Genomic DNA, 27,052 nt, shown 5'->3' on the forward strand with positions numbered 1-27,052 from the left:
AAACGTATTCGTTTATTGTACGTACAGTAAGGGAGTTATTGTCAACATTCCACCTGTAGTAAGTCAGTCTGATCACTAGGAAAGTACTACAACCATTGAATATAAATATAAAAACACACTATAGGTGAATTACAGTTTATTACAAAAACACATGTAATAATGTTTATTACATAGATATATTTGATAATTGTACAGTTATTGTCCAAATTCCACCTGGAGTAAGTCAGTGTGGTCACTAGGAAAGCACTACAGCCTTTGGAACAGGAAAAAATGATTTGATTATTGTACTGTTTGGGGGGGGGGGAAGACCCAAGACCAGATATGATGACAGAAGACCAGGAGTCGTGAAATTCAATCAAATAAGTAAAATTTTACTGAAGAATAGTTTGCAGTTAAATTGGTAGAGCCAGCGTCAAAGTCACGAGAAGGTCGCAAGCCAACTCTACCTTACAAACAAATCTCACACAATTATACCTTTTTCAAGGACATGCATTACATAATCGTTTACTTCTGATTGGCTAAGAGAACATAAAGTCTAAACAATAATACATTTTTGATAGCTAAGTGGGTATATCGCCGTTAATCAGAATATTTGTCGTCCATTTCCGAGATTTAAGTCCGTGGTGTAATGTATAAGAATAAAGTAATCATTCAAAAGGATATATATATAATTTAATTGAAGAAACAGGGGATTCTGACCCCAACCTTTCAGTACGTACAGTAAGGGAGGTATTGTCAAAATTTCACCTGTAGTAAGTCAGTGTGGGATAGTGTAAGTCAATAAGAAAGCACTACAGGCTTTGGAACAGGAAAAATACTTTAGGGGAATTACTGTAATTTTTTTTAAAATTAATATTTGTATACTGAACGTACAGTAAGGGAGATACTGTGAAAATTCCACCTGTAGTAAGTCAGTCTGGTCAGTAGGAACATGCTACAACCTTTGGAACATGAAAAAATCTCTTTGGTGAATAATTGTAACTTTTACATAAAACATTTTTGCGTACTGTATGTACAATAGCCTACACAAAAGTACACTAAAGCAGTGAATACACAGCAAATATCAAACCTGAAACTAATTTTTTTTTTTTTTAAACTTGACTATGTTCATAGTGAAGGTCTTACATGATCAAGTCTGCAACTTGGGTATTGCTTTTTATATTTGCTTCGTATATTTGTGGTGTTCTGCGTTCAATATCTTGTGAGCTGAATATTGTTACTTCACAAATAACATTGTTTTAATATTTAAATCTTCTTCTTAAAATGAGCTTTCCTTCGGGTTTGCACTTTGCAGATGGTCCCTTCTTAGCAGCCTGCGCATAGAGATCAATGTATTTTGTCCAGTGAGAAGGAAAGATCGTTTTGAGGAAAATTATGTTGTAGCTTCTGATGTTTAATCTGTAGTTATATGTGATAGGTGTTTTGTGTAGCAACGACGTTTAGTTCACGAGTTACTGAACGCAGAAGTCCGCGAATGTGCGAATATGCGAATATAAAACCAACTTTACCTAAGTTGCAGCTCTGCTCATTTTCAGAGTTGAGAATTAAACACATTTACTATCGCTGGCTTCACAGAACCCACAACAACAACTATGGCGGAGGTGAGAGAAATATTACAAATTGCAGCAAATAACGTACTTGTGCGGTCAACGTAGCCGTTTATTAAACGTAACTTAATTTTAAAATTTAAACGTTTCAACGATGACGTGCTTCTTAACATTCAGCCCTGCATAGTTAGTAAACAAGTTAAGGCGCCCAATTTGAATGTGTTAGCAGCTAGCCGCTAACTTGTTGCCTCTTTGCGCTAAACTCACCTTTAGTTTATTCCTCGGTGTTTTTATTAAGGAAAACGAACACTTGTTTATCCGTTATAACCCCGTCTATCCTGTTATTTGGACTCCCGTTCTTTTACACGAGGTTATATGTGGTTTAGCTTATTTGCTTCTGACTGTAACTGATAATAATTCATAGCCAGGTCATAATATCATCTGTTCTCTTATGGGTTTTGTTCTTAAAAGTTGACGTATTATTTTATAATAGGCCTGAACATTTAATTTGATTCTCTTTTCAGCCCTCCCTAAGTGGTTCTGGCACTGCAGGTAAAGATTTAAGTTATTTTTTATTGATTCATTTATTTTGACTAGCAATAACAAAATTCAAGTAGGCTGTAAAGCCCACTTTCATATTAATTTATAATATTATATAATGTGTACTTTTAATATAGTGAATTTATATCAATGATATATGTAGTATAGCACATATGTCATATACACACACATATATTGTATTATATAATATATAATTATATGAATTAATAAAATAAATGTCTGTGATAAACAGGCGCAGATCCAGTGGTGCAGGATGAGGACAGGGACTTTGATCCTTCAGCAGACATGCTCGTACACGACTTTGATGATGAGCGGACTCTGGAAGAGGAGGAAAAGCTGGAGGGAGAGAAGAACTCCAGCACCGAAATTGATGACCTAACTCGAGTATGGGCCACCTTTTCTTTTCTAGAATTTATGATGAGGCTCATTAAATAACCTTCATAGGTCTCAATTAACTATGGTTTTGTAGGAGGGCGATATGCCCATCGAGGAGCTTCTGAAATTATATGGCTACAGCACTGGTGGGTCTCCAGAGGAAGAGGATGGAGATGTTCAAGAGGAGGATACTTCAGATAATACTTGCAGCAGCTATAGTAAACTCAAAGTAAAGATCTATATGAGAAACATCTAATGTATATTGTATAGTCCTAGTATGATTTTGTGTTAATAAATGTAAATCCATTTACTGCCGTGGATGTCAGGAGGAGGAGAGGCGAGAGCTTTCTGATCAGGAGAATGAGGATGAGCAGTTGTCCAGTGATGAGCCTCGGTCCAGCAGTGTGTCTCACAGCACAGCTCAACTTATCTGGCATCGGCCATCCAATTACTTTGAAGGTATGATTATAAAAATATTACATTATCAATATTACATATCATATCAAGCTCAGTTTTATACAAAAAGTGAAACAGCATGTTGTAGAGCTTAAGTATGAACTGTCATGTTATAAAAAAAATTAGGGAGGTTTTAGATAATATACAGTAGTCAACATTTAAAGTGGATCAAAAAAGTTAATCAAAGTTGTCCTAAGACAAGAGCGGGTATTGTTCAAAATTCATGTATAACTTTGATGAAAGGTTTTGATCCACTTCAAATGTTGACTACTGTATTTCATACAGGGTTCCTACGCCATTTGGAAAAGTATGGAATTTGATTTGAGTAATGGATAAGTATGGAACAAAATTGTGTTTCTAGACTATTGCAGACTATTCCAAAAATATTAAATTAAATGATAGAATTAATAAATAAGAATTAATCACTTTGAGAAAACCAATAGAGGGAAAAAACAGAAAATAAAAATATTTACAGGTGACTGTACTATATATCAAATAGAATGCTGAAAATAATGCTTTATGAACCCTTTATGTTAAATATGGTCAGAAAAATCTACAGATATGTTTGGAAATTTGAAATTCCAAAATAGAAAATGTGTAGGAACTAAATAAACATCATTAGACATAGAGACACTCTACCATTCAGTTTATCGCCATGGGTTTAAGTGACAGTTTAAAGACGTTTGTAGGCATTGTTTCACAGACAGGGTTTAGATTAAGCCAGGATTAGGATTTAGTTCAGTTAGGACATTTAAGTAGTTTTAATAAATGTGGCGTAGAAAAACAAACATTACTGATGAGCATCTTGAGACAAAACAATGGCACTGACATATTTTAAGATATGTCAGTGAAAGTTGCTTTCAGTTAAAACAGCTCAAACATGCATTTTAGTCTTCAAGTATGGGGGGATAATGTTAAAAAAAAAATATATATATATTTTGAGTAGATGCTGGTCTTTTTCTGTTTATCTAAGAGTCCTGAAAAGGTTTCCACAAAAATATTAAGCAGCACAACTGTTTTTAACATTAATATTAATAATCAGAAATGCTCACTGAACAATAAATCATATTAGAATGATTGATGAAGAATCACAGAAGATTGGAGTAATGAATGCAGAAAATCAGCTTTGCCATCACAGGAATAAATTAAATTTGAAAGTATATTAAAATAGACCACCTTTATTTTAAATTGTAATATTTCACAATATAAACTGTTTTCTCTTTTTTGATTAAAGTGATGGTTTGGAGTAATTTCAACCTAGGGTCCTTTGCACCATGACCTCGAGCCAAACACCCCCCCAGAAGCTTTTTTTCCCTTGGTCGAACATTATTAAGGTTAGAGCTTATTTAGAGAAATCCGGTCCGGTGACGCCCCCCAAGGAAGAAAATTTGTAATTTTTTTTTAAAAAATAACTCCTGAAATGATGACTTCTGGTGAATATTGTGGAAACTAATTGATATATTTAGATAAATATATTTAATATATTTAATACATTGTAGCATATTATAATACAACTTATTAGGCCTATATTTATAGAATAGCAAAGTAGGCCTAATCAATATACAAGACTGAACCACATAAGTTAGATGTGAAATATAAAGCCTATCATGATCATTTTGCCAACAATGAACCATGGATTTGTTTAGTTTATAATACGTTTTATTTTTAACTTAAACAAATACAACATATAGCATTCAAAACTTATCGGCTTAGACTGCATTTGAAGAAAAATAAACAACAGTTTTCTGTAGCCTTGTGCGAACTTATTCAATAGAATTAGACTTCTAGAATGTTCTTTCCAGTGCAAAAAAAAACATATTTTTAATTTAATTAGACAACATTTTAAGGAGGTGTAGTGCAAATATATTTATATAATTATACTTCCATTATAGTTAACTTTCTTTCCAGTGCAAAACAATAATATAAAAAACATAAATAAAAAAACAGCTAATAAAGAAAATCTAAAATATTGCACTCAAATACTGCATTCAAGCAATACAACACCTGTATGTATGCACATGGAAAATCTCACAGAAATAAATAAACCTCCAGACTAAGCACATTGTGCAGCTATTTTTTCCATGTGTACTTTTTTGATTTCTTTACAATCTTAGGCTAAACCTGTACTATCTCTTTTAATATAATCACTTTCTTATGAACTATATTTGAGTTTTAAAAATCCACATGATTACATAGCCTACCATATCAGCCTCTGGAGACGTCTGACGGACAAGGAACCTTGACATCGCTCGGCCGTGTATTCATTGTCCCTCACGCATTCCAACCACGGGTTGGTAGTCATTTTCCCATTCAATTCTATATTTTTGTGCTCTTTTCTTTTTCGCCGGCTGCTCGGATGTAGTCATTTTTACATTTCCCGCTGTTGTTACTTGTCGTCATCATTGCTACGATACGTGACTCACAATGACTGAAACGACCAATTAAAAGGGCATTCTCTGATGATGTTCCAAGATGTTAAAAACGCTACGCTGATCATAGACAAACAGGGGGAGAAATTAGTATCTACCGCACCGTTGGGTTTTTTTTTTTTTCTTATCATAGCCTACAAATGTCTTCGTTCATAGTCTGACATATATTAGAAGCTATATGTGTCTGTCATGGATTTGCACTGAATTGATTCTCAAAAATACGGAACAAAGTGCGTTCCGTATCAGTTCAATACGGAACAAGACTTTTATGTGTCAAATACGGAACGATTCCGTATTATACGGAACGGTTGGCAACCCTATTTGTAATATCAATTATTTCAAATGTAAGAAATGCACACTTGCACAGATGTTTTTCACTTATTGTACCATCTAGTAGATGATTAGTAGAACCAGCAGATGGCGTTACAGTCTAACTAGATCCATTTGATTCACTTTGTATTTTATAGGGGATGAAGAAGAATCCGAAGATGATGATTATATATTAACTGAAGATTGGAAAAAGGTAGACTCTAGATGATTGTCTCTCAAATTATAATTGTTTTAGTTTAAATGGATTTCAGACATTTGGATTTTTTCTTCTGTCATTCATAGGAGATCATGGTTGGTTCAATGTATCAAGCTGAGACTCCTGTTGGCCTGTGTAAATATAAGGACAACGAAAAAGGTGTCAGAACTGAAGGATATGCTGATTTAGATGTTTCTTGTATACTACACTTAATTAATATGTATATATATTAGGCTATGTAGGTTTTCTTCATCTTGTCTCTTTATTTCTAATTTAGTTTATGAGAATGACGATCAGCTTTTGTGGAATCCAGAGTTAGTTCCAGAGGAAAAGGTTGTAGAGTTTTTATCCGAAGCCTCTAAACGCAGTGGAGAAGAGGCTGGTGTCCATGCCATTCCCGAAGGATCTCACGTCAAAGACAATGAACAGGCAGGTCACCATCCAGTGACGTATTCCCGGCTTAAATCATATTGCTGATGCCTTTTGACATCATATTGTAACATGACTGCAATTTATTTGATCATATTTCAGGCTCTCTATGAATTGTTTAAATGCAACTTTGATGCAGAAGAAGCTTTAAGAAAATTGAAATTTAATGTGAAACCTGCCAAAGGTGAGTATTTGTTTATGTAACAGTTATATTTTTTTAATATAATGTGATTAACATAACCATGTTAATTGGGGATGCTCATAATTAACTGTTTAACCGTTAACCGAGAGTAAGAATTTTGACCGATTAATACTTAATATATTAATAATATCAGTTAAACAGTTTAAAAAGTAATTTAAGTAAATCTGTAATTTAATAATTTTTCAAGATATTATAAAACGTTTGCTGCATGGTTAAGAAATACACTACATGTAATAAAATTGCGTCGCATTTTATTATTCAGAAATTTTAGTTCCCCTCACTCCAACAACAAATCCTTTAAATGTAATGGTTTTCAGAACAGCAGTTGAGCAGTCAATTGAGCAGTGTAACTTTTCATATGTTTGGCTGACTATTTTATTTTGATAATGAACAGGCTGCGATGTCAAGTTAGCAATACTAGAACTATTTTGTGTGTCTGTGCATGAGGCGCCTGGGCGAATTGTTTCCTTATAACAGCTTAAAATACTCTATTTATGGTCATACAGATAAGAGCAAGACATAATTCGTATCTGTTTTGTTTGTACACTCACAATAAAAACAAATCAATGTGCTTTTGTAAGGTAAAGAAAACAATCGGGGTATTCCAGAAATTTACCTGGGTAAATTTACTCTGATTAAAAAAACGGATGACCTCAGCTTTCTAAAAACTGAGGTAACTTTTAGGTTAAGTAACCATAGCAACTCATTCTCTGAATATAACCTGCTCCGGATATTTTTTTTACAAAATATATTATTATTTATAAAATATTTTTTTTGTCTACTGTAAGTTGTTATGATAAGCTTATGTTCAAAGAGATGGAAATAATACAAACATTTTGACTTCTAATATCATTTTTTATAATGTCTGTTTAATGCTTCACTGGTCTGTCATAATGTTCTGGAATTCTATTTACATGGGGGCCTTTTGCAGCAAATATTGATATGTCATTTGTTTGACTAATTATTAAAGGAGCTGTATGTAAGAAATGTATTTCAATTAATCATAAAATGGCCCTGATATGTCACTAGACATTAAGAAATCATGTTCATTTCAAATACTTATATCACTGACAACAGTAGTCCGGCCAGGATATTGTCATTTAAAAAGTGAAGTTGCAGCCCTCAACTGATGTTGATGTTGTCATCTTGTGTTTTGGCCTGAAGCCCCACCCTCCACCTATCTACCAATCACAAAGTCAGTAGTGTTTCAGCATCCGGGTTGCCAGCTCTGCTCTAGTTACCACAGCTACGTAGCAGCCAACGTTCCTGCTGGATCCTGCAGCCTATCTGGCAACCTGGAGTCAGGGGGGAGGGGGAGGGGATACAACGCTCTACAGTAATTTGAAAGTGATTGCAGTACCAGTTTTGGCCACAATCTTACATGCGGCTCCTTTAAACAATTAATCAGATAAAGTTTTAATCTATTAACGGCTTTAGTAAAAACTATTTGGCTTCTGCATGATTGTGATTTGTAGCAGCAACATGTTCTTCTCAAAACTCTTGACTTCTATCCTGTAATGTTTTTTTCAGAATGTTATTTTGGGGAATCTAAAAAGGTACCAGCTTAAGCGCCAGACGCTTCCAAGCCTGTGATAAAGGAGCTCTCAGCATGTCAGTCAACATTCTCTGAATGTGTCACCTTAACTCAAATCTCTCTCTCCCTCAGAGGAAATGTCAGTTTGGACGGAAGAGGAGTGTCGAGGTTTTGAACAAGGACTCAAAGCTTACGGGAAAGATTTCAGCTCAGTACAAGCAAACAAGGTACAGTCACATTCCTCACCTCCTCGTTTCAAAACCTATTAGGATTGAATAACAGGTTTTACTGTTCGATTAGTGAATCATTTAGAGTGATCAGTTGGTGAACTTGGCTGTTTTTATTGTTCACATAGGTAATTTTTACTTAATTAAAATTTTCCAGGTGAGAACTAGATCTGTAGGGGAATGTGTGGCCTTTTATTACATGTGGAAGAAATCTGAGCGTTATGATTTCTTTGCACAGCAAACCAAGCTTGGAAAAAGAAAATACAGCCTTCGTCCCGGTGTCTTGTAAGTCAGTCGTCAGTACCATGTGGCACATTAAAGGTCACAAGTCCTCTAATTAAACTCTGTGTGGATAGAATCAGATGCTGTGGAAGGTCATATCCTTCCATGTGTTTGTTTGGCATTACAGGGATTATATGGAGCGTATTTTGGATGAGAGGGAGAGTTCTGAGTCCAGTGGATCTTCTGTTCCACCTCCCACCACTTCAAACTGCTGCAAACACTCATCAGAGCCAGAGAGCGACTCAAACGCTCACAACGGTCAGGCTCACCATTACTCCAGTCTTCAGTCACATGATTATTCAGAAAACAGTTCTTATATAACATTTTCTTATTATTGTCAATGTTAAAAACAGTTGTGCCGTTAATATTTTTGTGGAAACGGTGATACATTTTTTGTTTCCATTTTAATTTAAGGTGCCCTTTTTACTTGACAGACTTCTTATGTGGTTAGGTTTTGTTTTAGTGGCTTGTATTTACTGTTATTACTATAGTAAGTACATGTAGCGTGTTACAGGGACGCTAAAATAAAGTGTTACCCATTTTTCTTCAGAATTTGGTAAAACTTTACAATAAGGTTTCTGTCAACATTAGCTGCTACTTTAGTTAACATGAACTAAGAATGAACTTCTACAGCATTTATTAATACATTTTTAAGATTAAAAGTTGTATGTTAACTTTAATGCATTGCGAACGAACATTAACAGAGGGTTAATAAATGCAGTAAAAATAAATTGATCCTTGTTAGTGTATGTTAGTTAACTAATGTTAACAAATGCCGTAATATAAAGTGTTACCCAGAATTCTTTACTATTACTTTTGATCAATTCAAATTATTATCAATTGACCGATTTAGTATTTGTGGAATAAAAGTATTAACAATCACATTTGTTTTTACCCTAAGCAGGATTATGATCGTATCACAATCCACAGTTCTTTTTTCATGTTGGTTTTGTGCAACTGAGCAATACAGCCAAAAATAATTTGCCTATTTAAAATATGTAGCCCTACAAAAGAGAAATGAAAAAAAATTACTGACCAAATATTATTATTTTTTTTCACAGGCATAGGGAACCATTCCTCCGAGGACCTTCTCTGCGTCAGAAATGAGATATCTCAGAAAAACGGCTCTGCCATGTGTCCAGATATTTCCATGGCAAACACACCACCCCACTCTAACCCTGACACCAGCAGCCCGAGCGCACAAGTCATGGAGATCACAGTCAAACAGGAGGAAGATGAACACTCTGAACGACCTCTGAAAAGGCTTAGGACTGACACAGACCCTAACAGTGAAGGCTCTGTCGCCCACAATGAAACAGAAACCTGACTTATCAGCAGAAGCCCAGAAAAAAGACTGAACTGCAGGCACACAACTCCTGACCTCAGATGAGGGAGATAGAATCTGTTTTTAGCATGAAGGTAGCCCAGAAGTGTGTGTGAATTTCAGGGATGCAAATGGAGCACATTTATGTCCTCTTATTACTGCCGCTGAGCTCAGTTTATGTGTTAAACACTCACGGTAGACTTTCATTTCAGACCGTAACTCTACCACTGTCAACTCTAGCACTATTTATTAATATAGATTATCAATGTTATCATGCTTGCTCCAGGTTGTTTGAAAGAAATCTCTGACAGCTGACTGTATTTTATTGTGAAACTTCGGTCATTTGGTGTGCATAACAATTGTTCTAGCTTTAAATGCACACTGTGGAAAAGCCCTCTTGGTTTTATATGAAGAATAACGCTGTAAATATTCAAAATCTAAAATTATGATAAAATACACATTTTGTATTTGGGACATTTTGAATAATTCAACACTGTAACATTCCATTATTTTCATTTCTGAATTTCCTATTTGACCAAAGTGAATGGTTGATATTGGTCTTTTAAAAAAACGTTTTCAGAAGATATTTCCTCTTTATATGAAACAATGTCTTATTTTTGTATTTGATAGCTATTTATTTTTTTAATCAGATATTGGTGATGCATGAGGCCAGTAGACAGAGTATATTTGTATAGGCTGGAGCGAGTAGTGTTGAATCAAAAGGCAGAGCAGAAATGAATGGTGCTATTTATTCATTTTGTCACCGAGAATGTCAACCCATCCTTAAGATAACATTTTGACGTTTTTCTAGGACCTTGGTTACTCCTGTCAGAAATGGTGAAGGAAAGTGGAATCAACAGTTTGCGTGAATTGGTTGTCACCCGTGTCTGCATAGCTCAGGAAACGAAGTACAGAAACATTATAGGGTGTGTCAAATAGCTGTCAGTTTCAATTAGTGAACCACTCTTTCATTAAACTCAGACTATTTACCCAAATCCATAGTGTCTTTTGTGATTACTGAAATGAATCTGATTTTGTCACCCACTTTTCACCTGAGTGGATTGTATGCTGAATAAAAGCTATGAATGGGTTTAGTTTGAAGTGTCTGTATTTTCTTGGTTTTTTGTTTTTGTTCATCTGTCATCGTGTCTCTCATAAGGTCTGACTACGTTCACACCAAGCAAATAGAGTTTCTTTGAAACGTAATTGAATTGGTCATGTGGTCCCAGAGCTTTTTTGTTTGATTGTGGTGTATTCATATGGCTGTACAGCAGGTGTCAGTGTTGCTCCTATAACTGGAAACAAAAGTAAATCTATGAGGGCATGAACACCAGACCATGCAATCTTAGCATCATCCTAAAACATGAAAAATAAATAGTTATAATGTGACTCACCTCATGTGGTTCCCAAAATATTTGAAGGCTGAATAACAAAAGATTAACACTTACAAATAATAATTTGCTAATTGACTTCCTGCAAAACTTCTTCCAAATTTAGCTTATTTTTTGTGGAGTAGACTGCACACTTATTTTTCTAGAATAGGCCTACATCGTTTTCTACACACGTTTTTTCGTTTTTAATCTCGAGCGAACCACATGAGATTGTGCAGGTCGAAGGCCTCGGTCTCCGTATATCGAGCTGAACAGAATCTGAACATTTAAGTGCGTATGTGTATGAAGACCGCTACTGCAATGTTCCTGGAATACTAAACGCAGAGTTTACGGTTTGGCTTCTCAAAGGCATTGCAGCTTTGCTCTACAGACGTGTCTGATAGCGGCTCTCTGAGGAACACTTGTTGTTGGAGATCCCAGCTGCCGGCTCCACTCACACTGGAAGAGTAATTCACTACGAAACAGAATAAAACAGGAGAGCCGACACACGTCTAAAAGATGTGAGACTTGAAGCACATATGAACATAACAAGGGAGAAGTGACAGAGGAAGCATTTCGAGACAATGCCAGACGATGAGACGTTTTATTTTAGGTAAGAAAAAAACAAAACAAAAAAAACATGAATAGTAGGCCTAGCCTACAGCTAAAGTACTACACTGACTTATATATTAGGCTACTGCATAATGATGAGATGGTGATTTATATGGCAAAATAGTAGATGACAATTCTATCATTTACTCTTCTGTTGAGCTAAACAAATTATGAATAATTGACTGGTCACACTTCTACAGCAATATAGACAGGAGCTTTAAAATTTCATTTAAATTTTTTTTCTTAAAAACAAAAAATGCAACCATGAAAATATTATAAATCTTTTGAAGCTATGCAATGCCTTTGTGTGAGAAACTGGCCAAATTTGAACTAATTATTTATTGATAATCTTTCTCTCCAGTGAGCTATATTCATTTGGAGAGAACTACCAAGACCAGATCACCGAGTCGGTGCTATTCAGAACCAAATCGGTAAGAAATGTGAACAAATTCAGACTGGTTTTGCAAACCAGATCAACACTGAAATGATTAAACTCAAAAGAATGATTCATTCACAAATTTGGCATCACCATTTGTCTCATGAACACACCAAGCAGACAGGTTGGATGATGTTCATAAATAGGCTTAAAGTCACGATGAAACAAAAGTAGCAACATATCTTCTGTAGTTTGATAAAGATCTGAGTGTGATGGATTATAAAAAAAAAAAGAACAGGTCTTGGTTCTTTGCATTGGTTGTTGATTAGATGTCCAGAAATGGAGAAAGATGAGCGTGATCTTACAGGGGCGGAGTTTAAGTGGATTAAATTATTGGAGAAGTGTTGTTTTCCCTGGAAAGTCCTGTTATATTTTGATTACACATTACACAGATTAAATCCAATTTAAAGCTTGAAAGCTCCTGTCTCCATTCATAGTAACATTTCTCCTATTTGTGTCCCACAGAGGTAAATCACACAGGTTTGGAATGACAAAGGGGTAATTACATTTTTGGGTGCACTGTCCCTTTAACAAAAAAACAGGAAGGAGGAAAGCAGGAACAGCAGCATATTGGATTTTAATCCCAAACTCAACTTCTCATTTCCCCATTCTAATCAGTATTACCTCCATGCTTTCCATGCCCTTTCTCCAGATCCTTGTTTATTTGTGAACAATGCACTCCCAGGTGCAAGAATGCATTTTTAGCAGTAATTAAGTCTTAATAGCTTTTAGCAAATGCTCTGCCCCCTTTTTCACCCAGACAGATGACACAGACAGACCCAGCTCCCTTTGCCCCAGTTGGACCGGTTGCATAATAATTGGATGTTCACACAGTAGGAGGGAGTGCTAAATGTCATCCGCCGTGCTAAAATAAAGCTGGAAGAAGAGGAAAACGCTGTTCTCGTCAAAATATCCTTTTCATTTCTTGAGGGGCAGTAGCGATTAGGGATTGGGAAGAAATTAATAATTTATAGATAAGAATAACAAGATTAAATTCTCTTTGAGGACTGTCTTCGGAGCCCGCTACAATTGGCAAAGTAACCGAACCAACAAAGGGAATGATAAATAGGTATGGCTAAGTAGAGATGAACCATGGGTGCTCACACAACTTTTGGACCCCTACTGTAGGACAAATCCACTTGGATAGAAGAGCTTCAGTTCATTGCGCAAAGCATTGTGAGCTGCCGCTAATAACTGAACTGCTTAAAACGGCTGCATTCCTCAATATCATCAGGTCTTACACCACTGAGTGCAACAGTGTACACCCTCTTTTTCAGCAGCCTTGGTTCCGTAAGTATTTTTCCCATAGGGATTTTAAAATTTAAAGCCATGAGCCGAGCCAAACCAACCAGCTACTAGGTGAATCACATTACAAGCAAAAAATGGCTAAATATTTTGTGGTCTTTTAATGGTCTTAACCATTTTAATCACAAACCCTGGTCAGGGAATTAGCAAGAGTTGCACAAATGTTTAAACTGTGTGGGTAAACTTGCAGAGAGTTTTTTACAGGAATGAGTGTCAATGTCGTTCCACTCAATGTTAATGGTTTCAAACAGTTCATGAATAGTGGAAAAATGTGTCCCAGTTAGTTGGAGTTTAGTGTGACACCAAATATTCACCATAGGGTTCAAATCTGGACTCTGACCAGGCCAAAACATGAGCCTGATGGACTTGTTCTAAATTTAGCTCATTTCCTGACCAATAATTTATGGTTAAGGCGAGACATGGCAGGCAAAAACATCGATTTTTCATGCAGTGGTCAGTTTTGAGATTTTTTTTAAGGCTATGGACTGTATATTTTGATTTCCTAGGTAATAAAAGCATATCCTGAAATCCCTCTGAATTTTTATTTTCATCTTGTAAACAAAATGAAAAAAAGAAATTTGCACCTGCCTTTATCATATTTTCAGATCTATCTACCGAAAATATATGCAAAATCGTGCATATTTAATGAGATGCCTAATTTGCATAATTAAACATACAAATTTCTAAAACTTGTAATACATTTTTTTTATACATATATACTTGTGTAAGTAATCAACTGAGGAAGTTTCATGGTGATATCTCTTATTTAAAATTTTTACCCTATTCACCTGTAGTGTCTCGCCTTAAGACAATGAAAAGTTTTTGTTTTGCCCAGGATTATGTGTGTGTGTGTACTGTACATATAAATATATAGTATTATATCCTATGAGTGGGCGGTCTCGGAGAGCTTTTTTTCGACCTTGATTCTCTGGTTGGTGGATATTTCTTTGCACAGTCATGAGTAATGTAGTTTTTCATCAGGAATTCTACTGTTGTTTAAAAAGATAAGTGCAAATAATTGATAGCTCTGAGCATCAGAGCTCACAGTAGGTCAGTTTTTAAAGATTAATAAATTACATTAGAGTTAAAAATAGGGATGGGAATTGATAAGAATTTAACGATTCCGATTCCATTATCGATATTGCTTATCGATCCGATTCCTTATCGATTCTCTTATCGATTCTTATTGGGTGAGGGAATAAGTACAAATTTGTTTGTATTAACTCGCTTTAATATCTGATCAGAAGACACAGCACAGAGTATACACAAATTATGTGTAGCAACCTCAGAACAAACCTAAGTAGGTGAGCTACTTCTCAAAGTAAAGTCCAGGGACCTATAGCCTAGGGCAGTGTTTCTCAACCAGTATGCCATGGCACACTAGTGTGTGCCTTGAAAGTTTATCAAGAAGAGTGCCTAAGGAAATTGACAATTTTCACATTCATTGGTCCGGACAAAAAAATAAATAAAACTGCCATTTATGTGCCATAAAAACTAAAAACACAGACTGAAAACAGTTTAGGAAGAGCTTGTGTCTTTTGGAATATTAACAGTGCTCATTTGGATTAGGCTATTGAGTTACTAAAACAATCTTTGTCAAATAATACACGGGTTTTCTTCACATTTTGAACGTTTTTGTTTCCATTTGTTTAATTTCAAGATCTGATGTGACTTATCCATTGTTGTTTTTACAGCTACAAAGCTGGGAGCACTAAATGATATTCAGTCACTTTATACACGCTTTTAACATTAAATAAAGCACAAAAATAGTACCTGATATTATCATTGCCACACTTGAGATTGTTGTTCCAGCGCGACGTCGCAGTAAAATAGGATCCGTTTCAAATAGAATCGTCGCGTGTCGCGGCTGGTTAAACTTTGATTAACATGGAAAATTATACTTTTTATCGCGTCGCGCCGTCGCGTCGCATGTAGTTAGGACGCGGTCAGAGCGCTTCTGCCTCGATGCCATGTTTGCTCATAGTGTTTGCTACGTTCTGAACCAAAACAACGCAGCACTTGTGTGACGTCGTGTCACATTTGAACGAGCGGAACCGATAAGCGGAATCGTTAAGCAGGCATACTAACGGTTCCAAGGAATCGATTCACTGGGCACCGGTTCTGAAGAAGAACCGGTTCTCGGTTCCCATCCCTAGTTAAAAATACATTCCAATATGGAGAAAATGAATGAACCCAATGAATCTTCTCCCCAATTTCACTCTACAAGGACATGTTCTGCTCCAAAAAAACTACTTTATTTTGTGTAACATTCTTTAAAATATCTATTTTTGTGTGTGTTGGAACCGCATGAGGGCGAGTAAACAATTGCAGAATTTACATTTTTTGAGCGTACTATCCCTTTAACATCATGGCAACTGCAAAAATCACATCTATCAAATCTGACCGCCATCAGAAGCAGTCACTGGGAGTTCAGGCAGTTTCCCCATTTTATTTAAGTCTCCCTGGAGGCTAATACTCACCGCAGACATTAGCAAAATCACAGCGTGACACCTGACGGGGGGAGTTCCTCTTTCCATTACCCCTCTGGGGAGCCGGACATAACTGCAGTGTCGACATACTGAGGAAAGGGGGAATTTATGCAAGGGAACAAAAGATAAGAGAAAACTCTAAATCATTTGATCAATACCACAAACGACCGAGAGCTGTTGTAAGAATGCCAAGGAGACAAAGAGCGACAAAAGATTTTTAACAATTTAATATATCAATATATAGATATTTATCAACAACTTGAATTTCATAGAAACGTGAGTGAGACCATTTTGGCATACAGTACATATATTCCATGTAAGTATAATTTAGCTAACGTTAAAACACCCTCTCTATTCCCACCACCTCCAACCCACTGACACAGACACGAGAAAAGCAAACAAAACAAGACATTATTGGAAAATATACATGAACACAAACAAGGCACCAATAAATTAAACTAACCCTCTCTTTCAACACTGAGTGTAACCTATTAAATAGAATTACAATTTAATTTATCTATTAAATAAATGTACAAACACAAATTAAACACTATGTCTGCAATGTTTACGGTTAAAAAGCAAAAATAAAATTCAGACCAGTAGTAAGAGAGAAAAAAAAAAAATGAAAACACTTTGGCAGATTATTAAGTTTTAGTTACAATCAAGTAGTAAAGAAATCCAGTGCTCTTGAGTACAAATAAATCCATGTATGGTCTACACTCTTTTTCGTCCAGGAGACTAATATACACATCTTCTTTTTACAAGAAATGTTTAAAACCTTATCAAAAGTTTCGCTGTATGAAAACATATTTACAAATCATGATTCAGACTCATTTGACTGTAACGGTCATCCTTCCCCCATCCTATGTAATCATTTACACAGTGCAGAAGGCTTCTTGAAAAAGTTTGTGCAACAAACAGCGTACAAAATGTCTCCAAACAACTATGGAATGACCGGGACGCACGCTTCCTCAAATGACAGTAATGACATGCCCTCCTTCCCCCTCCCCTGAAATTTAACACCTACAAACCATACAAAAAATGAACAGTTCTTCAAGTAATATACATCATGTCAACATGATCTCATAGGGGGGGTCACAAAGAGAACAGACGGGAATGTTACCATGGGTGTAGAGGACCCGCGGTTCAGCTCTACAAGTCCACCAAACTAAGGAGCACTGTTCCAGGAGAGGTTCCAGCGTATCGTCCATTGGAAAAGAATGGTAGCCCTTTCGAAAGCAATGTCCTACTTGTTGGGCTGATGGGGATGACAGGTAGACAGTGATGAAGAGGAGTTACAGACATCACGAATGTTAGTCACAGTGGAAGTGGGGTGAAGGAGCAGCGTGGCGAGTCCCTGCAGTGCTATAGGAAGGCAGGACTCGCCGTTACATATGCATAGAGTAAGAATGATGGACAACGGTCACAAAGTACTGCTTGTTATCTACAAAGAGGCAGAAAATCCAAAGGGTCTAAAAGCCTGTTCTAGAACCTTCTGTGATCACACCATGCATGTATTTTTCAAAAATGTGTCTAAATTATAATACGCTAAGAGATCAGTTGGTAGAAACCTTGAAAGCTAGAGGGCTCAAATGTAACAAAGTTTCTCATAAAAAGTTTTTTTTTTTTAGCTAACTCTAGAGCAGCACCTGATAACAACAATGACGTTGGGGTCAGGAAAAAGAAACGTGCATGATTCCCCTTCAGAAAATAAACAACGGTTAAAACAGCCTAAGCTTATTTGCTAGTCTTAACCGTTCTTCCATTCTGGCTATGCTGGTTTTCAGTTTGTTTAGCTGGCCAACAAGCTAGTCTCCCAGCCTGACGTGCTCAAAACCCTTCTAAAACCAGTTTAGGCTGTTTTTCCTGGTCTATGTTGGTCTCCCAACATGGACCAGTTATGCTCCAGTTAGTTCAGCTGGTCTAAAAGCTTGTCTTCCAGTCTAAACCAGGTGGTAAGTGCATCTAAAAAATGCCTCTAAAACCAGCAAACCAGAGCGAATAAGACAAGCAAGCTTGATTAAGCTGGAGAGTGGAGTGCATCTGAAGAGACCAAACTGATAATGATCAAACAATAATTTATGACATGACATTTATGAAAAAGCACATGAAGCAGTTTGTTTACCCTGTATTGCTAGTCTGAGATTTTTGAATCAAAAACTAAAAAGTTCCACATTTTCAGAACAGTAATCAAAAATGTTATCACTTCAATTAAAAAAAAAAAAAAAAATCTATAAATCTATTTATTAGTTTTACCGTACTTTTCCATACTGTAAACACAGTTTGATATGAGGAATGATTGATAAATGAAGATTCATCAAATAAACTATAATATTGATATCAGGCCTGTTATCTCCAAATCATGTCTTCTAAAGCCCATCTGGCAGTCCACCGTATTCAGAGAACGAACGAGAAACTGCAGTTCTTTAATCCTCACAGACAAAAGCCTGAGCAACAAAACTCCCACACTATCTCTATTCCTAATGGAAAACAGTGATTTAATGGAGGATTCTTTGAAATGTGGAGTGATGTTTTACAAGCGCTGCACATAAGATGCCTCATCACAGCAGAGAGGAGCAAAGGTGGCAGGAACAAAGAACCACTCCAGATGCGAGACCACCCACATGCGGTTCAGAACCAAACATAAGCGTCTTAGGGACCCAGCAGTGCCTTTTGGAAGTCTCCAATTAAGGGCAACTCACATGACTGGTTCTTTAAAACTATCGGATCTAACGTCACACAGACACGTACTGTCATATGCCAAGCTTTAATCCCTGCAGAAAAAACCTGCCTAAGGTTTTTAGCTGGTTTAAATTGGTGTAGATGACGCTCAGATGGTCTTGATGCTTTCTCTAAAACAGTGGTTCACAACCAGGGGACAGGAGGCCCACAATGGAGCAAACTTCCAGTGAGTCTTAAAATGACTCAAATTAAGATATATTAAAGTCCTTAATTAAAATTAAAATAAAAAATAAAAAAAACGCTAAAAATAAAGATGCACAACAATAAACTGACATTTTTTTCAGTCTAGATTAGAGGGCCTTGGTGTGAAAAAGGTTAATAACCACTGCTTTAAATCCTTAAATCCCCTTTAAACAATTGAAATCGATTAGCCTAACTAGAACCAGCAAAAAAAACTGTGGCTGGTTTGATGGTTTTTATCAACAGGCATATCCAGGTGGATCAAAACCTGTTCTTTTTAAACATCTGTCCAATCAGTCAGTGTCCCTCTGACAGTGATACAGAAATAACCAAGTGCTCATTCATCACATGGAGAGAGTTTGTACAGGAAGCCTATATTCAGGCACTCCTCATTTCCTGTGCCATGCGCTGAACAGATGACTGTTCCGAGGAGCAAAGCTTTGATCTACGACTCTGATCTATCACACCATTAAGCCACCCAATATGGCAGGCGGCATCTTGTTGTCAGCATACTAAATGCTAAAGAGTTTTACCCCAGGCATGACGAATGTAGGGGCGGAAAAGACACGTTTGTGTTTGGGAGAGAGCGCGCGTTTTTGCATGTCTGAGAGGGAGCGATCTAGACTGTAGATATGAACAAACAGCATTTCAGCCATTATCAAACCCTGGCTACCGTATCTATTAGTGTGTTCGTGATAACAGACCACACAGATTGTAGTGATAACTGGTAATATTGTAGAAAAACTGATGACCTGAGCTGAAGTTTTGGAGATATAAACTTTTAGTTGGTCTTAGAAACTTGAGAAAAATGGAAGACCCAGTGCTGGTGAAATAAATAAATATGGAAATATATTGCCTCTCAAAGTTGGGAGGTGAAACCCTTCATCTCCAGATAGTGGCCGCAGATCTTTCAGAAGGGTCCAGTCTGAATTTGAGTGACCATGGAAGACATGAAGGAACAGTAGTCATGGCATTGGAAGTATTAGGAGGACAGGAAATTACAGACTTATTTACTTGTGGTATATTCTTTGTTTGCGATATTAGGTGAACGCATAACGGCTGCATAGCGGAATTTGTGTTTAATGTCTGCAAATATGAATTTTCCTCATCCCATCTCCATTTTATTTCATATTTTACTTCTATGTATCTCCCATGCTGACATGGTGGATTGCCCACAGTTCTCTCCAACAGGTTTTGCCCTGTGACGGCCACAGTTCAGCTCAAACCAGCTTAACCTGTAATAAAACTATTTCTAATTTAAGAAAATCTACAGCACGAGTGCAGCGGGAGAGCCAAAGAGTGTTAGAGACTACTGACATGATGAGCTATGAGGTTAGTCATCATTAAACAGCACTGCCTACTACTACTGACAAAGAGCAGGAATGATGCTAGTAGTTTAATTGTAGAACTAGTGATTATTGCCCGACTGAGTGTTTATGGGCTGAAAAAGACACTACGAGAAGAAGACAAACCCAGTTTGCAGCTCTCGGCTGTGGAGAGCAAGTGCTTTTGTGTCCTTTTGGCTCTCTGCGCCTTGCTGCGTTGTCTCGTGCGATCTCCTCGATGGAAGGAGAGATGGAGGGCTAAAGGACGCATGGATTCGGGGATGGAGAAGGAGAGAGCAAGAGCGAGAATCGCCCTCAGGGGAATCCGTCATCATCAGGACCGAGCGCCACGCGCTGCGGAGAGCAGATAAAAAAACAGTTACACGTGTTGAGAGAAAGAGCGAGAGAAATAAATACATAGAAAGCAACGAGAAAGCCCATGGAGAAGGAGAAACATCCGATATGCAGATCCCCCTACACACTGTGACGAGTGCGGCGTGTGGGGCGCTGGAGAGAATCCTGTTATGCCACTGGGGCGGCTCGCACTGTTGCTGCCACACGACTGATGTCTTTATCTCTGCTTGTGCTTGACATGTCGACTGTAGCACAGGAAGCGCAAAACACACTGTTATAATCCCTCCATCTGACTAACTCTTTACTATTAAAGCCCAGGCCACGTGAATATATGAATAAATCATTTCATTACCCAAATAAATATAACACCTAAACAGCAAAACACCTAAATAAATAAATTATAAAATATTAAAAGATTGTCCAGTCATTTAAGGTGCTCATTGCTCATCCCTAAAACAAGTATACTAAAAAAAACTAAAAAAAACAACAACTATGGGATAATGGGAGAGCACAATTTCAAAGCTTTCAAACATGGAAAGCATTTAAAGCTTTACACACACAACACGGGGGAAAAAACAAAGACTATGGCTGCATCCAAAATCACATACTTCCCTACTATACAGCAGGTGAAAAACAGTATGTGAAGAGTAGTATGCCTGAAATGGCACAGCGAAAAGTTCCTAGATGACCTACTACTTCCAGCGAGATTCTGAAGTGTGCATCAAAAGGCCATGGGAGAGGATTTATGAATAGCAGTGAAGCAAAGCAACTGACGCTGGTAGGTCATATAATAATAATAATAATAATAATAATAATAATAATAACAACAACGAGGCAAATGTAGCATGTCCAGATTAAATTCATACTACACACATTCATACTACATAGAAGGTATTTTTAACGGTCATGATGTAACTATTTATTTTATTTAAAAAAGTACCTACTTGGAGAGTATGTGATTTAGAACGCAGCCTATGGGAAACAAACAGACAACTATTTAAACTTCACATGGTAATCCGTACACAAATTATTTAAACATACATTTGGAATGAAAATGTGTGGTGAATTATGAGTATAAATATGAGTGAGAAAAGAGGCAGCATAATGCCCTCTCTTAAGGATTTTTGTCTTAGCCCCGCCCTCGTTTTTAACACTATTGCCTTCCTCCCTTTGTTCACTTTGCACTGGACAGCATAGGTGCCCCTGAGTACCAATGAGCTGCCGGGTCTGGGATACTGCCCCCCAGTGGCAGTGCTAGGTATGGCTGTCTGGCACTGCCACTCACTGGTGGGTAGACGTGGCCGATCTGCTCGCTGCGGCCGATGTGGATTTCGTCGTCGTCGTCCTCCGTGGTCTTGCGGTAAACGGGGTTATCGAAGTTCATGCTCTTGGTATTCCGTCTCCTCCAGTTGCGCCACACCAGGTAACCTCCGGTACACATCAGGCCGATGACCACTGTGGCAAGGATAGGAACTGCATGCGTTTAACACACAGCCAACACATATGGCAGGGGCGTTAACACAGCCAGGGGACACAGAGCAGCGCATAATGACACACACACACATATACAAGCTCACACACTCAAACCTTAAGGTGCATCATGGCAGACCAGGGTCAAATGATTTTATTAAAATCATTTCTAAAACAACAAATATGGGGAGAATAAGAAAAATATGTATCAAAGCATTCAACAGATTCCTCGCACTAGTGCACAAAATACACTATGCTCAAAAGAGCATATTTCTATTCTGCTCATAATATATCAGCAATATGCATATTGTGTGCTTTATGTGCATTTTCTGTATGCATGGAAGACAGTATAACATTTAATTAAAAAAATAAAAAAATATTTTCTATTGGGTTTGCAGTTTTTGTAACCCTGTTAACAAAATCTAGGACATTAAAATTTAGTATTAAATTAATATAAACTAAGTTCAATTAAATTGAGTTTGGGAGAATCTGGATTTTTATTTTCGATAATAACTGAATTAAACATGCAATGCAATGAGGATATGTGGCAACAATTAAGTATGCATACTGTTTCACATACAATAAAAAAGATAGTAAGCAATATGTGGTAGCAATAAGGTGACAAAATACATTTATAATGTTACAAAAGCTTTCTATTTCAAGTAAATGTTGTTATTTTGAACTTTCTATTCTTCACAGAATCCTTAAAAAAAACTGTTTCACAAAATTATCAAGCAGCACAGATGTTTTTAAAACAGATAATAATAAGAAATGTTATTTTGTGATTTCTGTGCGATATTATTTTTACTGATTTCTGAAAGATCATGTGACACTAATGGGCGCTAAAAATTCAGCTATGCCATCACAGAAATAAATTACAATTTAAAATATATTATAATAGACTGTTGTTTTGTATTATTATTTTAAATATTACTTTTGTAATATGTAATATTACTAAATATTATATTTTTTTTTACCAAACAAATGTATTGGTCTGCATAAGAGACTTCTCTCAAAAACACTGAAAAAATCGAATAGACCCCAAACTTTTGAATGGTAGTATGCATAATTTAAGAACAGTCTGATCATATCACTATCAAAAGAACTACTTAAAAAGCTACTTTAAAAATAGCAGATATGTCTATTTGAACTAGGGCTGCCAAAGACATACCTTTCCCACTCACTCACTTACACTCTCTCTCTCTCTCTCTCTCTCTGTCTCTCTCTCACACACACACACACACACACACACACAGAGGCTTAGTGGAATATGTGAAGGGGGTGCTCACATGCTGCTCATTAAGAAAGCAGGGGTCTAAGGGGACCAGGAGAAATCGAATTGGACTGTGTGTATGCGAACACACGCCTACATGCGAATGGTTGGGGGGAGAGCATTGCTATTCAGGGTGAATTGATAACCATGTGTGGCTGGCAAACCCCTTCCCTAATTTAAAAGATCAGCCGTGGCTGCTCTGGTCCCCTGGAAGTTCACCCTAATTGCTCTTTTGTCTGAGGGGGCCGCAGAGATCTCCTCATGATGTGTTTTCCTCCATCACTCAGGTTCTGTTGTCTGGCTATAAACACTTGGATTGTATCCTGTCTATGAATTACATTAATTTGTTTTCACTATAAAAGAAAGCATTTAGAAAAAAGTTACAATTTTAAGATAAGAGGGGTGGACAAAGAGTGATCATAATTACTTTTTTTTTTTTTTTTTTGAGAAAAGGTATTTCACTTAGTGTCTTTCATTTGAATATGAGCACAGACAAGATCATTTCAATCCCACTAAGCCACTCAACAGACACAGCTCAGACAATCAATGAAGCCCATCAGGTCCTTTTGACAGAGACTTTGAGATATATACATTTACATATACAGTACTTTATATACACATATACTGTTTAGTTCAATCACAAGTCAAAAGGATGATGTATATAAACTAACTGAGAGAATGATCACAAAATCAAAATGCATGAGTGACACTAATATATGGCAAAAATAACCATTTATAAAGCACTAATTTCATAAAGAGCACAATTTTTTTTAAACACGTTGTAAAATACTGTAATTTATGAAATAAACCCTTTAATTTTAAATACAATTTAAGCTAAATCGACAGAATTTGTGGATGGAGTAATGTACAGTAAAGCTCTTACAAAAGGTCTATGGGGTGAATAGGTAAGGCACCGTAATAAGAGTCAGCAGTATTGCTGAAATATAACCACATTCAGACTAGTGTGAAACATTTATCAGCTTCACTTGTGCAAAATTTGATACACATGCTGTAATTATCTATACAGCAAAAATGTGTCATCATCAACTCAAAAGGACAATTTAGACTTTATAGTTCAAAATTCAAATAATATATTAACATTATGAAAGCAATGTTTAAAAAGTTTAATTGAATTTTCTTGCATAAAATGGACCTCATTACTAAAAAAAAATAATATTTGGGGAAAATAATATTTAGGAGGATCCTTTATAGGCAAGTTGAAAGAAAGGTTTATATATATAATATTTATAATGACACTGAGTGACTATACAGGACATTTTTTTATTGCTTCAAAAAATTACAAATGTTAAAAAACAAAGACAAAAGCTATTAAACAATTTTAAACCAATGCCACAGACTTCTCAATAACTGTCATCAACTGTCGCACAAAGTTGTTTCGAGGCAACAAGCAACTTCATTAAATTCTTTCAATAAAAAACTATTCAAATTCATACAAATAATTCATATCTAAATGCCTAAACTTGCTAAGATGCGTGTCCTTCACATGGTTTACCATGCCAGAATAAGAATTGACCACGTGTTGTAAGTAATGTGACCGTGAAAAAGCTTTTACTAGTTTATTCCAAGTAATCTCTTAGAATAGATATTTATTATTAAGATAAGAGTTTTGTTTTAGGAATTATGTGCTTGTAAAGTGAAGAAAATTGTGTTGCCACACTGATGTAACATCATGTAACTGTTTTAAGAGCTATACTGTACACACATTTTTCTTTGTTTAATAATTAGCGTAATTAGGAGTAATGCATGCTGTCGATAGCACTTAAGTTGTATTTAACCTGGAATTTTAAGATAATTGGAGCAGCAGCAAGTTTATAAATGGCTAGTTAAGACCACCATAAGTGTCGCCAAAGCAAGTAATGCACATAAAGCTGAAGGCAAAAGCTGTGTATCTACAGGGTGAACAAGGCTGAATTCAAAATGCAGTATAAAATGCTTGGTTAACTTTAAAACTCACCTATTGGAATGACAATACCCAGAACCGCAACAGTTATATTGCTACCAAGGAGGAAGTGATCATTTCCACTGCCAGCTGTAATAGAGAGAGACAGAAGAGAAAGAGAAAGATGGGCAACAATAGAGAAACAATTTATTAACTTTCCATTTAATCACAAGATCATAACAGATCGTGTCATCTGCAATGTCTGCATTGTATTGTCCACAAAGAGAATTTTCTATTCCTTTATAGCATCAAAATAAATACTGACTCAGGTACAGTATTTTGTCACCACCATTTTCATTTAGATGAATCTTCTGCAGTTTGTATAATAAAGCGACCATTTACCTTGATATCTTGCTCAAGGCCTTATATTGCTATTCATATACCACTTTGCTTTACGCTGTTGCTTGCCCTCTTAAGGTTTCCACCGAATAAATCCCACCTCAATCTCACTATTAGCACAAGCCCCTCCATTAGCTACAGCAATTAATAGTGTCTGATAATGGAGTCTGAGCTGAGAGATTAAGAGGACTAGATGGTACATCACTGGCATACAGATACAGACAACATAGCCTGAGGGGTAAAAAAAAAAAAAAGAGAAAAAAAGGGCTTGGAAAATCGGTACGAAACAAAAGAAATGCAGTATAGACAGTAATGATTGCAAATAAAGGGAAAGGCAATGAAGAAAACATTGTCAGAAATGGACTCCTCTTAATGCTACAGTGAGCAAGTTATTTATGGGATACCGCTGACATGTGGGTTTCTATGGCAACACTTCATTTGAATAATCTGCTTCTGTTTCCATAATGTATAGTTCCTGTTTAAGTGGATTGTTTTTTGTTTCCCTTAAAAGAGCATTGAATTTCCCTTCATGATAAACAATTTATCAAATCAAATCAAACAAAAGCATTAACCAGAGCCATATGTCTGAAAAGATGAGGCAGTGTCTCCAAACCCACAGACAAGCTCATTAATGTGGAAATGATTTTAGTATAAGCAATTCACCTGTAACAGGTGATACTGACAAAATCCATTATGAGCAGTGAATACTGCTAACACACTTCGTACATTTACAACCCATGATTTGATGATAATTTTTTTACAATGTGTGATATATTTCACAAAATACTACAGGTACATTCAACTGGTGTGTTTGCCAGTTAAATTGCTGTTTGCAGCTACATTCACAAGGACGGCAAGATTTTTAAAATGTTTTTTAAGTCTTAAGCTCACCAAAGCTGCATTAATTTAATAAAAAATACAATAAAAACTGTAACATTCTGAAATAATTTTACAATTTAAAAAAAACTGTTTTCTATTTTAATATATCTGAAAAGTAATATATTTATATAATGGCAAAGCTCAATTTTTTATCAATGTTGAAGATGGTTGTTCTGCGTAATATTATTGTGGAAACGCATTTACTGTCACTTTTGATAATTTTAATGCATCCTTGCTGAATAAAAGTATTTCTTCCAAAAAAAAAAAAAAAAAAAAACTATCCCCAAACTTTTAAACAATAGTGTTTTTTTTTGTCCTATTTGGAGAATTCTCTCTGAATCTACAGACCAGTCTTTGTTTTTATTAGCAAGCAGCCATAAAAGGCAGAAAAGGTGCTGGCATAATTCATCACTACCTCAGTGCAGC

At 36.3% G+C, this 27,052-nt stretch overlaps 2 protein-coding genes across 5 annotated transcripts in view; one reads left to right on the forward strand and one right to left on the reverse strand.

Annotated features, from left to right (window-relative positions):
• Nucleotides 1–1,321: 1,321 nt before the first annotated feature.
• On the forward strand, nucleotides 1,322–10,986 carry mier1a (mesoderm induction early response 1a, transcriptional regulator). 2 transcript variants are annotated; one of them, XM_084129263.1, is made up of 13 exons: nucleotides 1,322–1,601; nucleotides 2,072–2,099; nucleotides 2,341–2,492; nucleotides 2,578–2,712; nucleotides 2,810–2,942; nucleotides 5,836–5,891; nucleotides 5,981–6,053; nucleotides 6,172–6,323; nucleotides 6,426–6,507; nucleotides 8,192–8,286; nucleotides 8,525–8,571; nucleotides 8,696–8,826; nucleotides 9,630–10,986. In XM_084129263.1, the coding sequence occupies exons 1-13, from the start codon at nucleotides 1,593–1,595 to the stop codon at nucleotides 9,893–9,895; spliced, it is 1,359 nt and encodes a 452-aa protein (XP_083985389.1). In that variant the 5' UTR covers nucleotides 1,322–1,592; the 3' UTR covers nucleotides 9,896–10,986. The 2 variants fall into 2 exon arrangements, with proteins under 2 accessions (XP_083985389.1, XP_083985388.1); XM_084129262.1 differs by having other exon boundaries at nucleotides 1,329–1,601; nucleotides 8,444–8,571.
• Nucleotides 10,987–16,316: 5,330 nt separating this feature from the next.
• Nucleotides 16,317–27,052, reverse strand: part of lrp8 (low density lipoprotein receptor-related protein 8, apolipoprotein e receptor) — a 161,402-nt gene continuing 150,666 nt past the window's right edge. Inside the window, exons 17-19 of one of the 3 annotated variants that reach the window (XM_084128565.1) lie at nucleotides 25,424–25,498; nucleotides 21,991–22,178; nucleotides 16,317–20,705 (exon numbers count right to left, since the gene is read on the reverse strand). In XM_084128565.1, the coding sequence (XP_083984691.1) occupies nucleotides 20,667–20,705; nucleotides 21,991–22,178; nucleotides 25,424–25,498 (302 nt within the window). In that variant the 3' untranslated portion in view covers nucleotides 16,317–20,666. Of the gene's footprint in view, nucleotides 22,179–25,423; nucleotides 25,499–27,052 lie in introns of all 3 variants that reach the window. The other 2 variants (XM_084128566.1, XM_084128564.1) reach the window with 2 other exon arrangements.

The sequence above is a fragment of the Abramis brama genome, assembly GCF_963993115.1.
Source record: "Abramis brama genome assembly, chromosome: 11".
NCBI lineage: Eukaryota > Metazoa > Chordata > Actinopteri > Cypriniformes > Leuciscidae > Abramis > Abramis brama.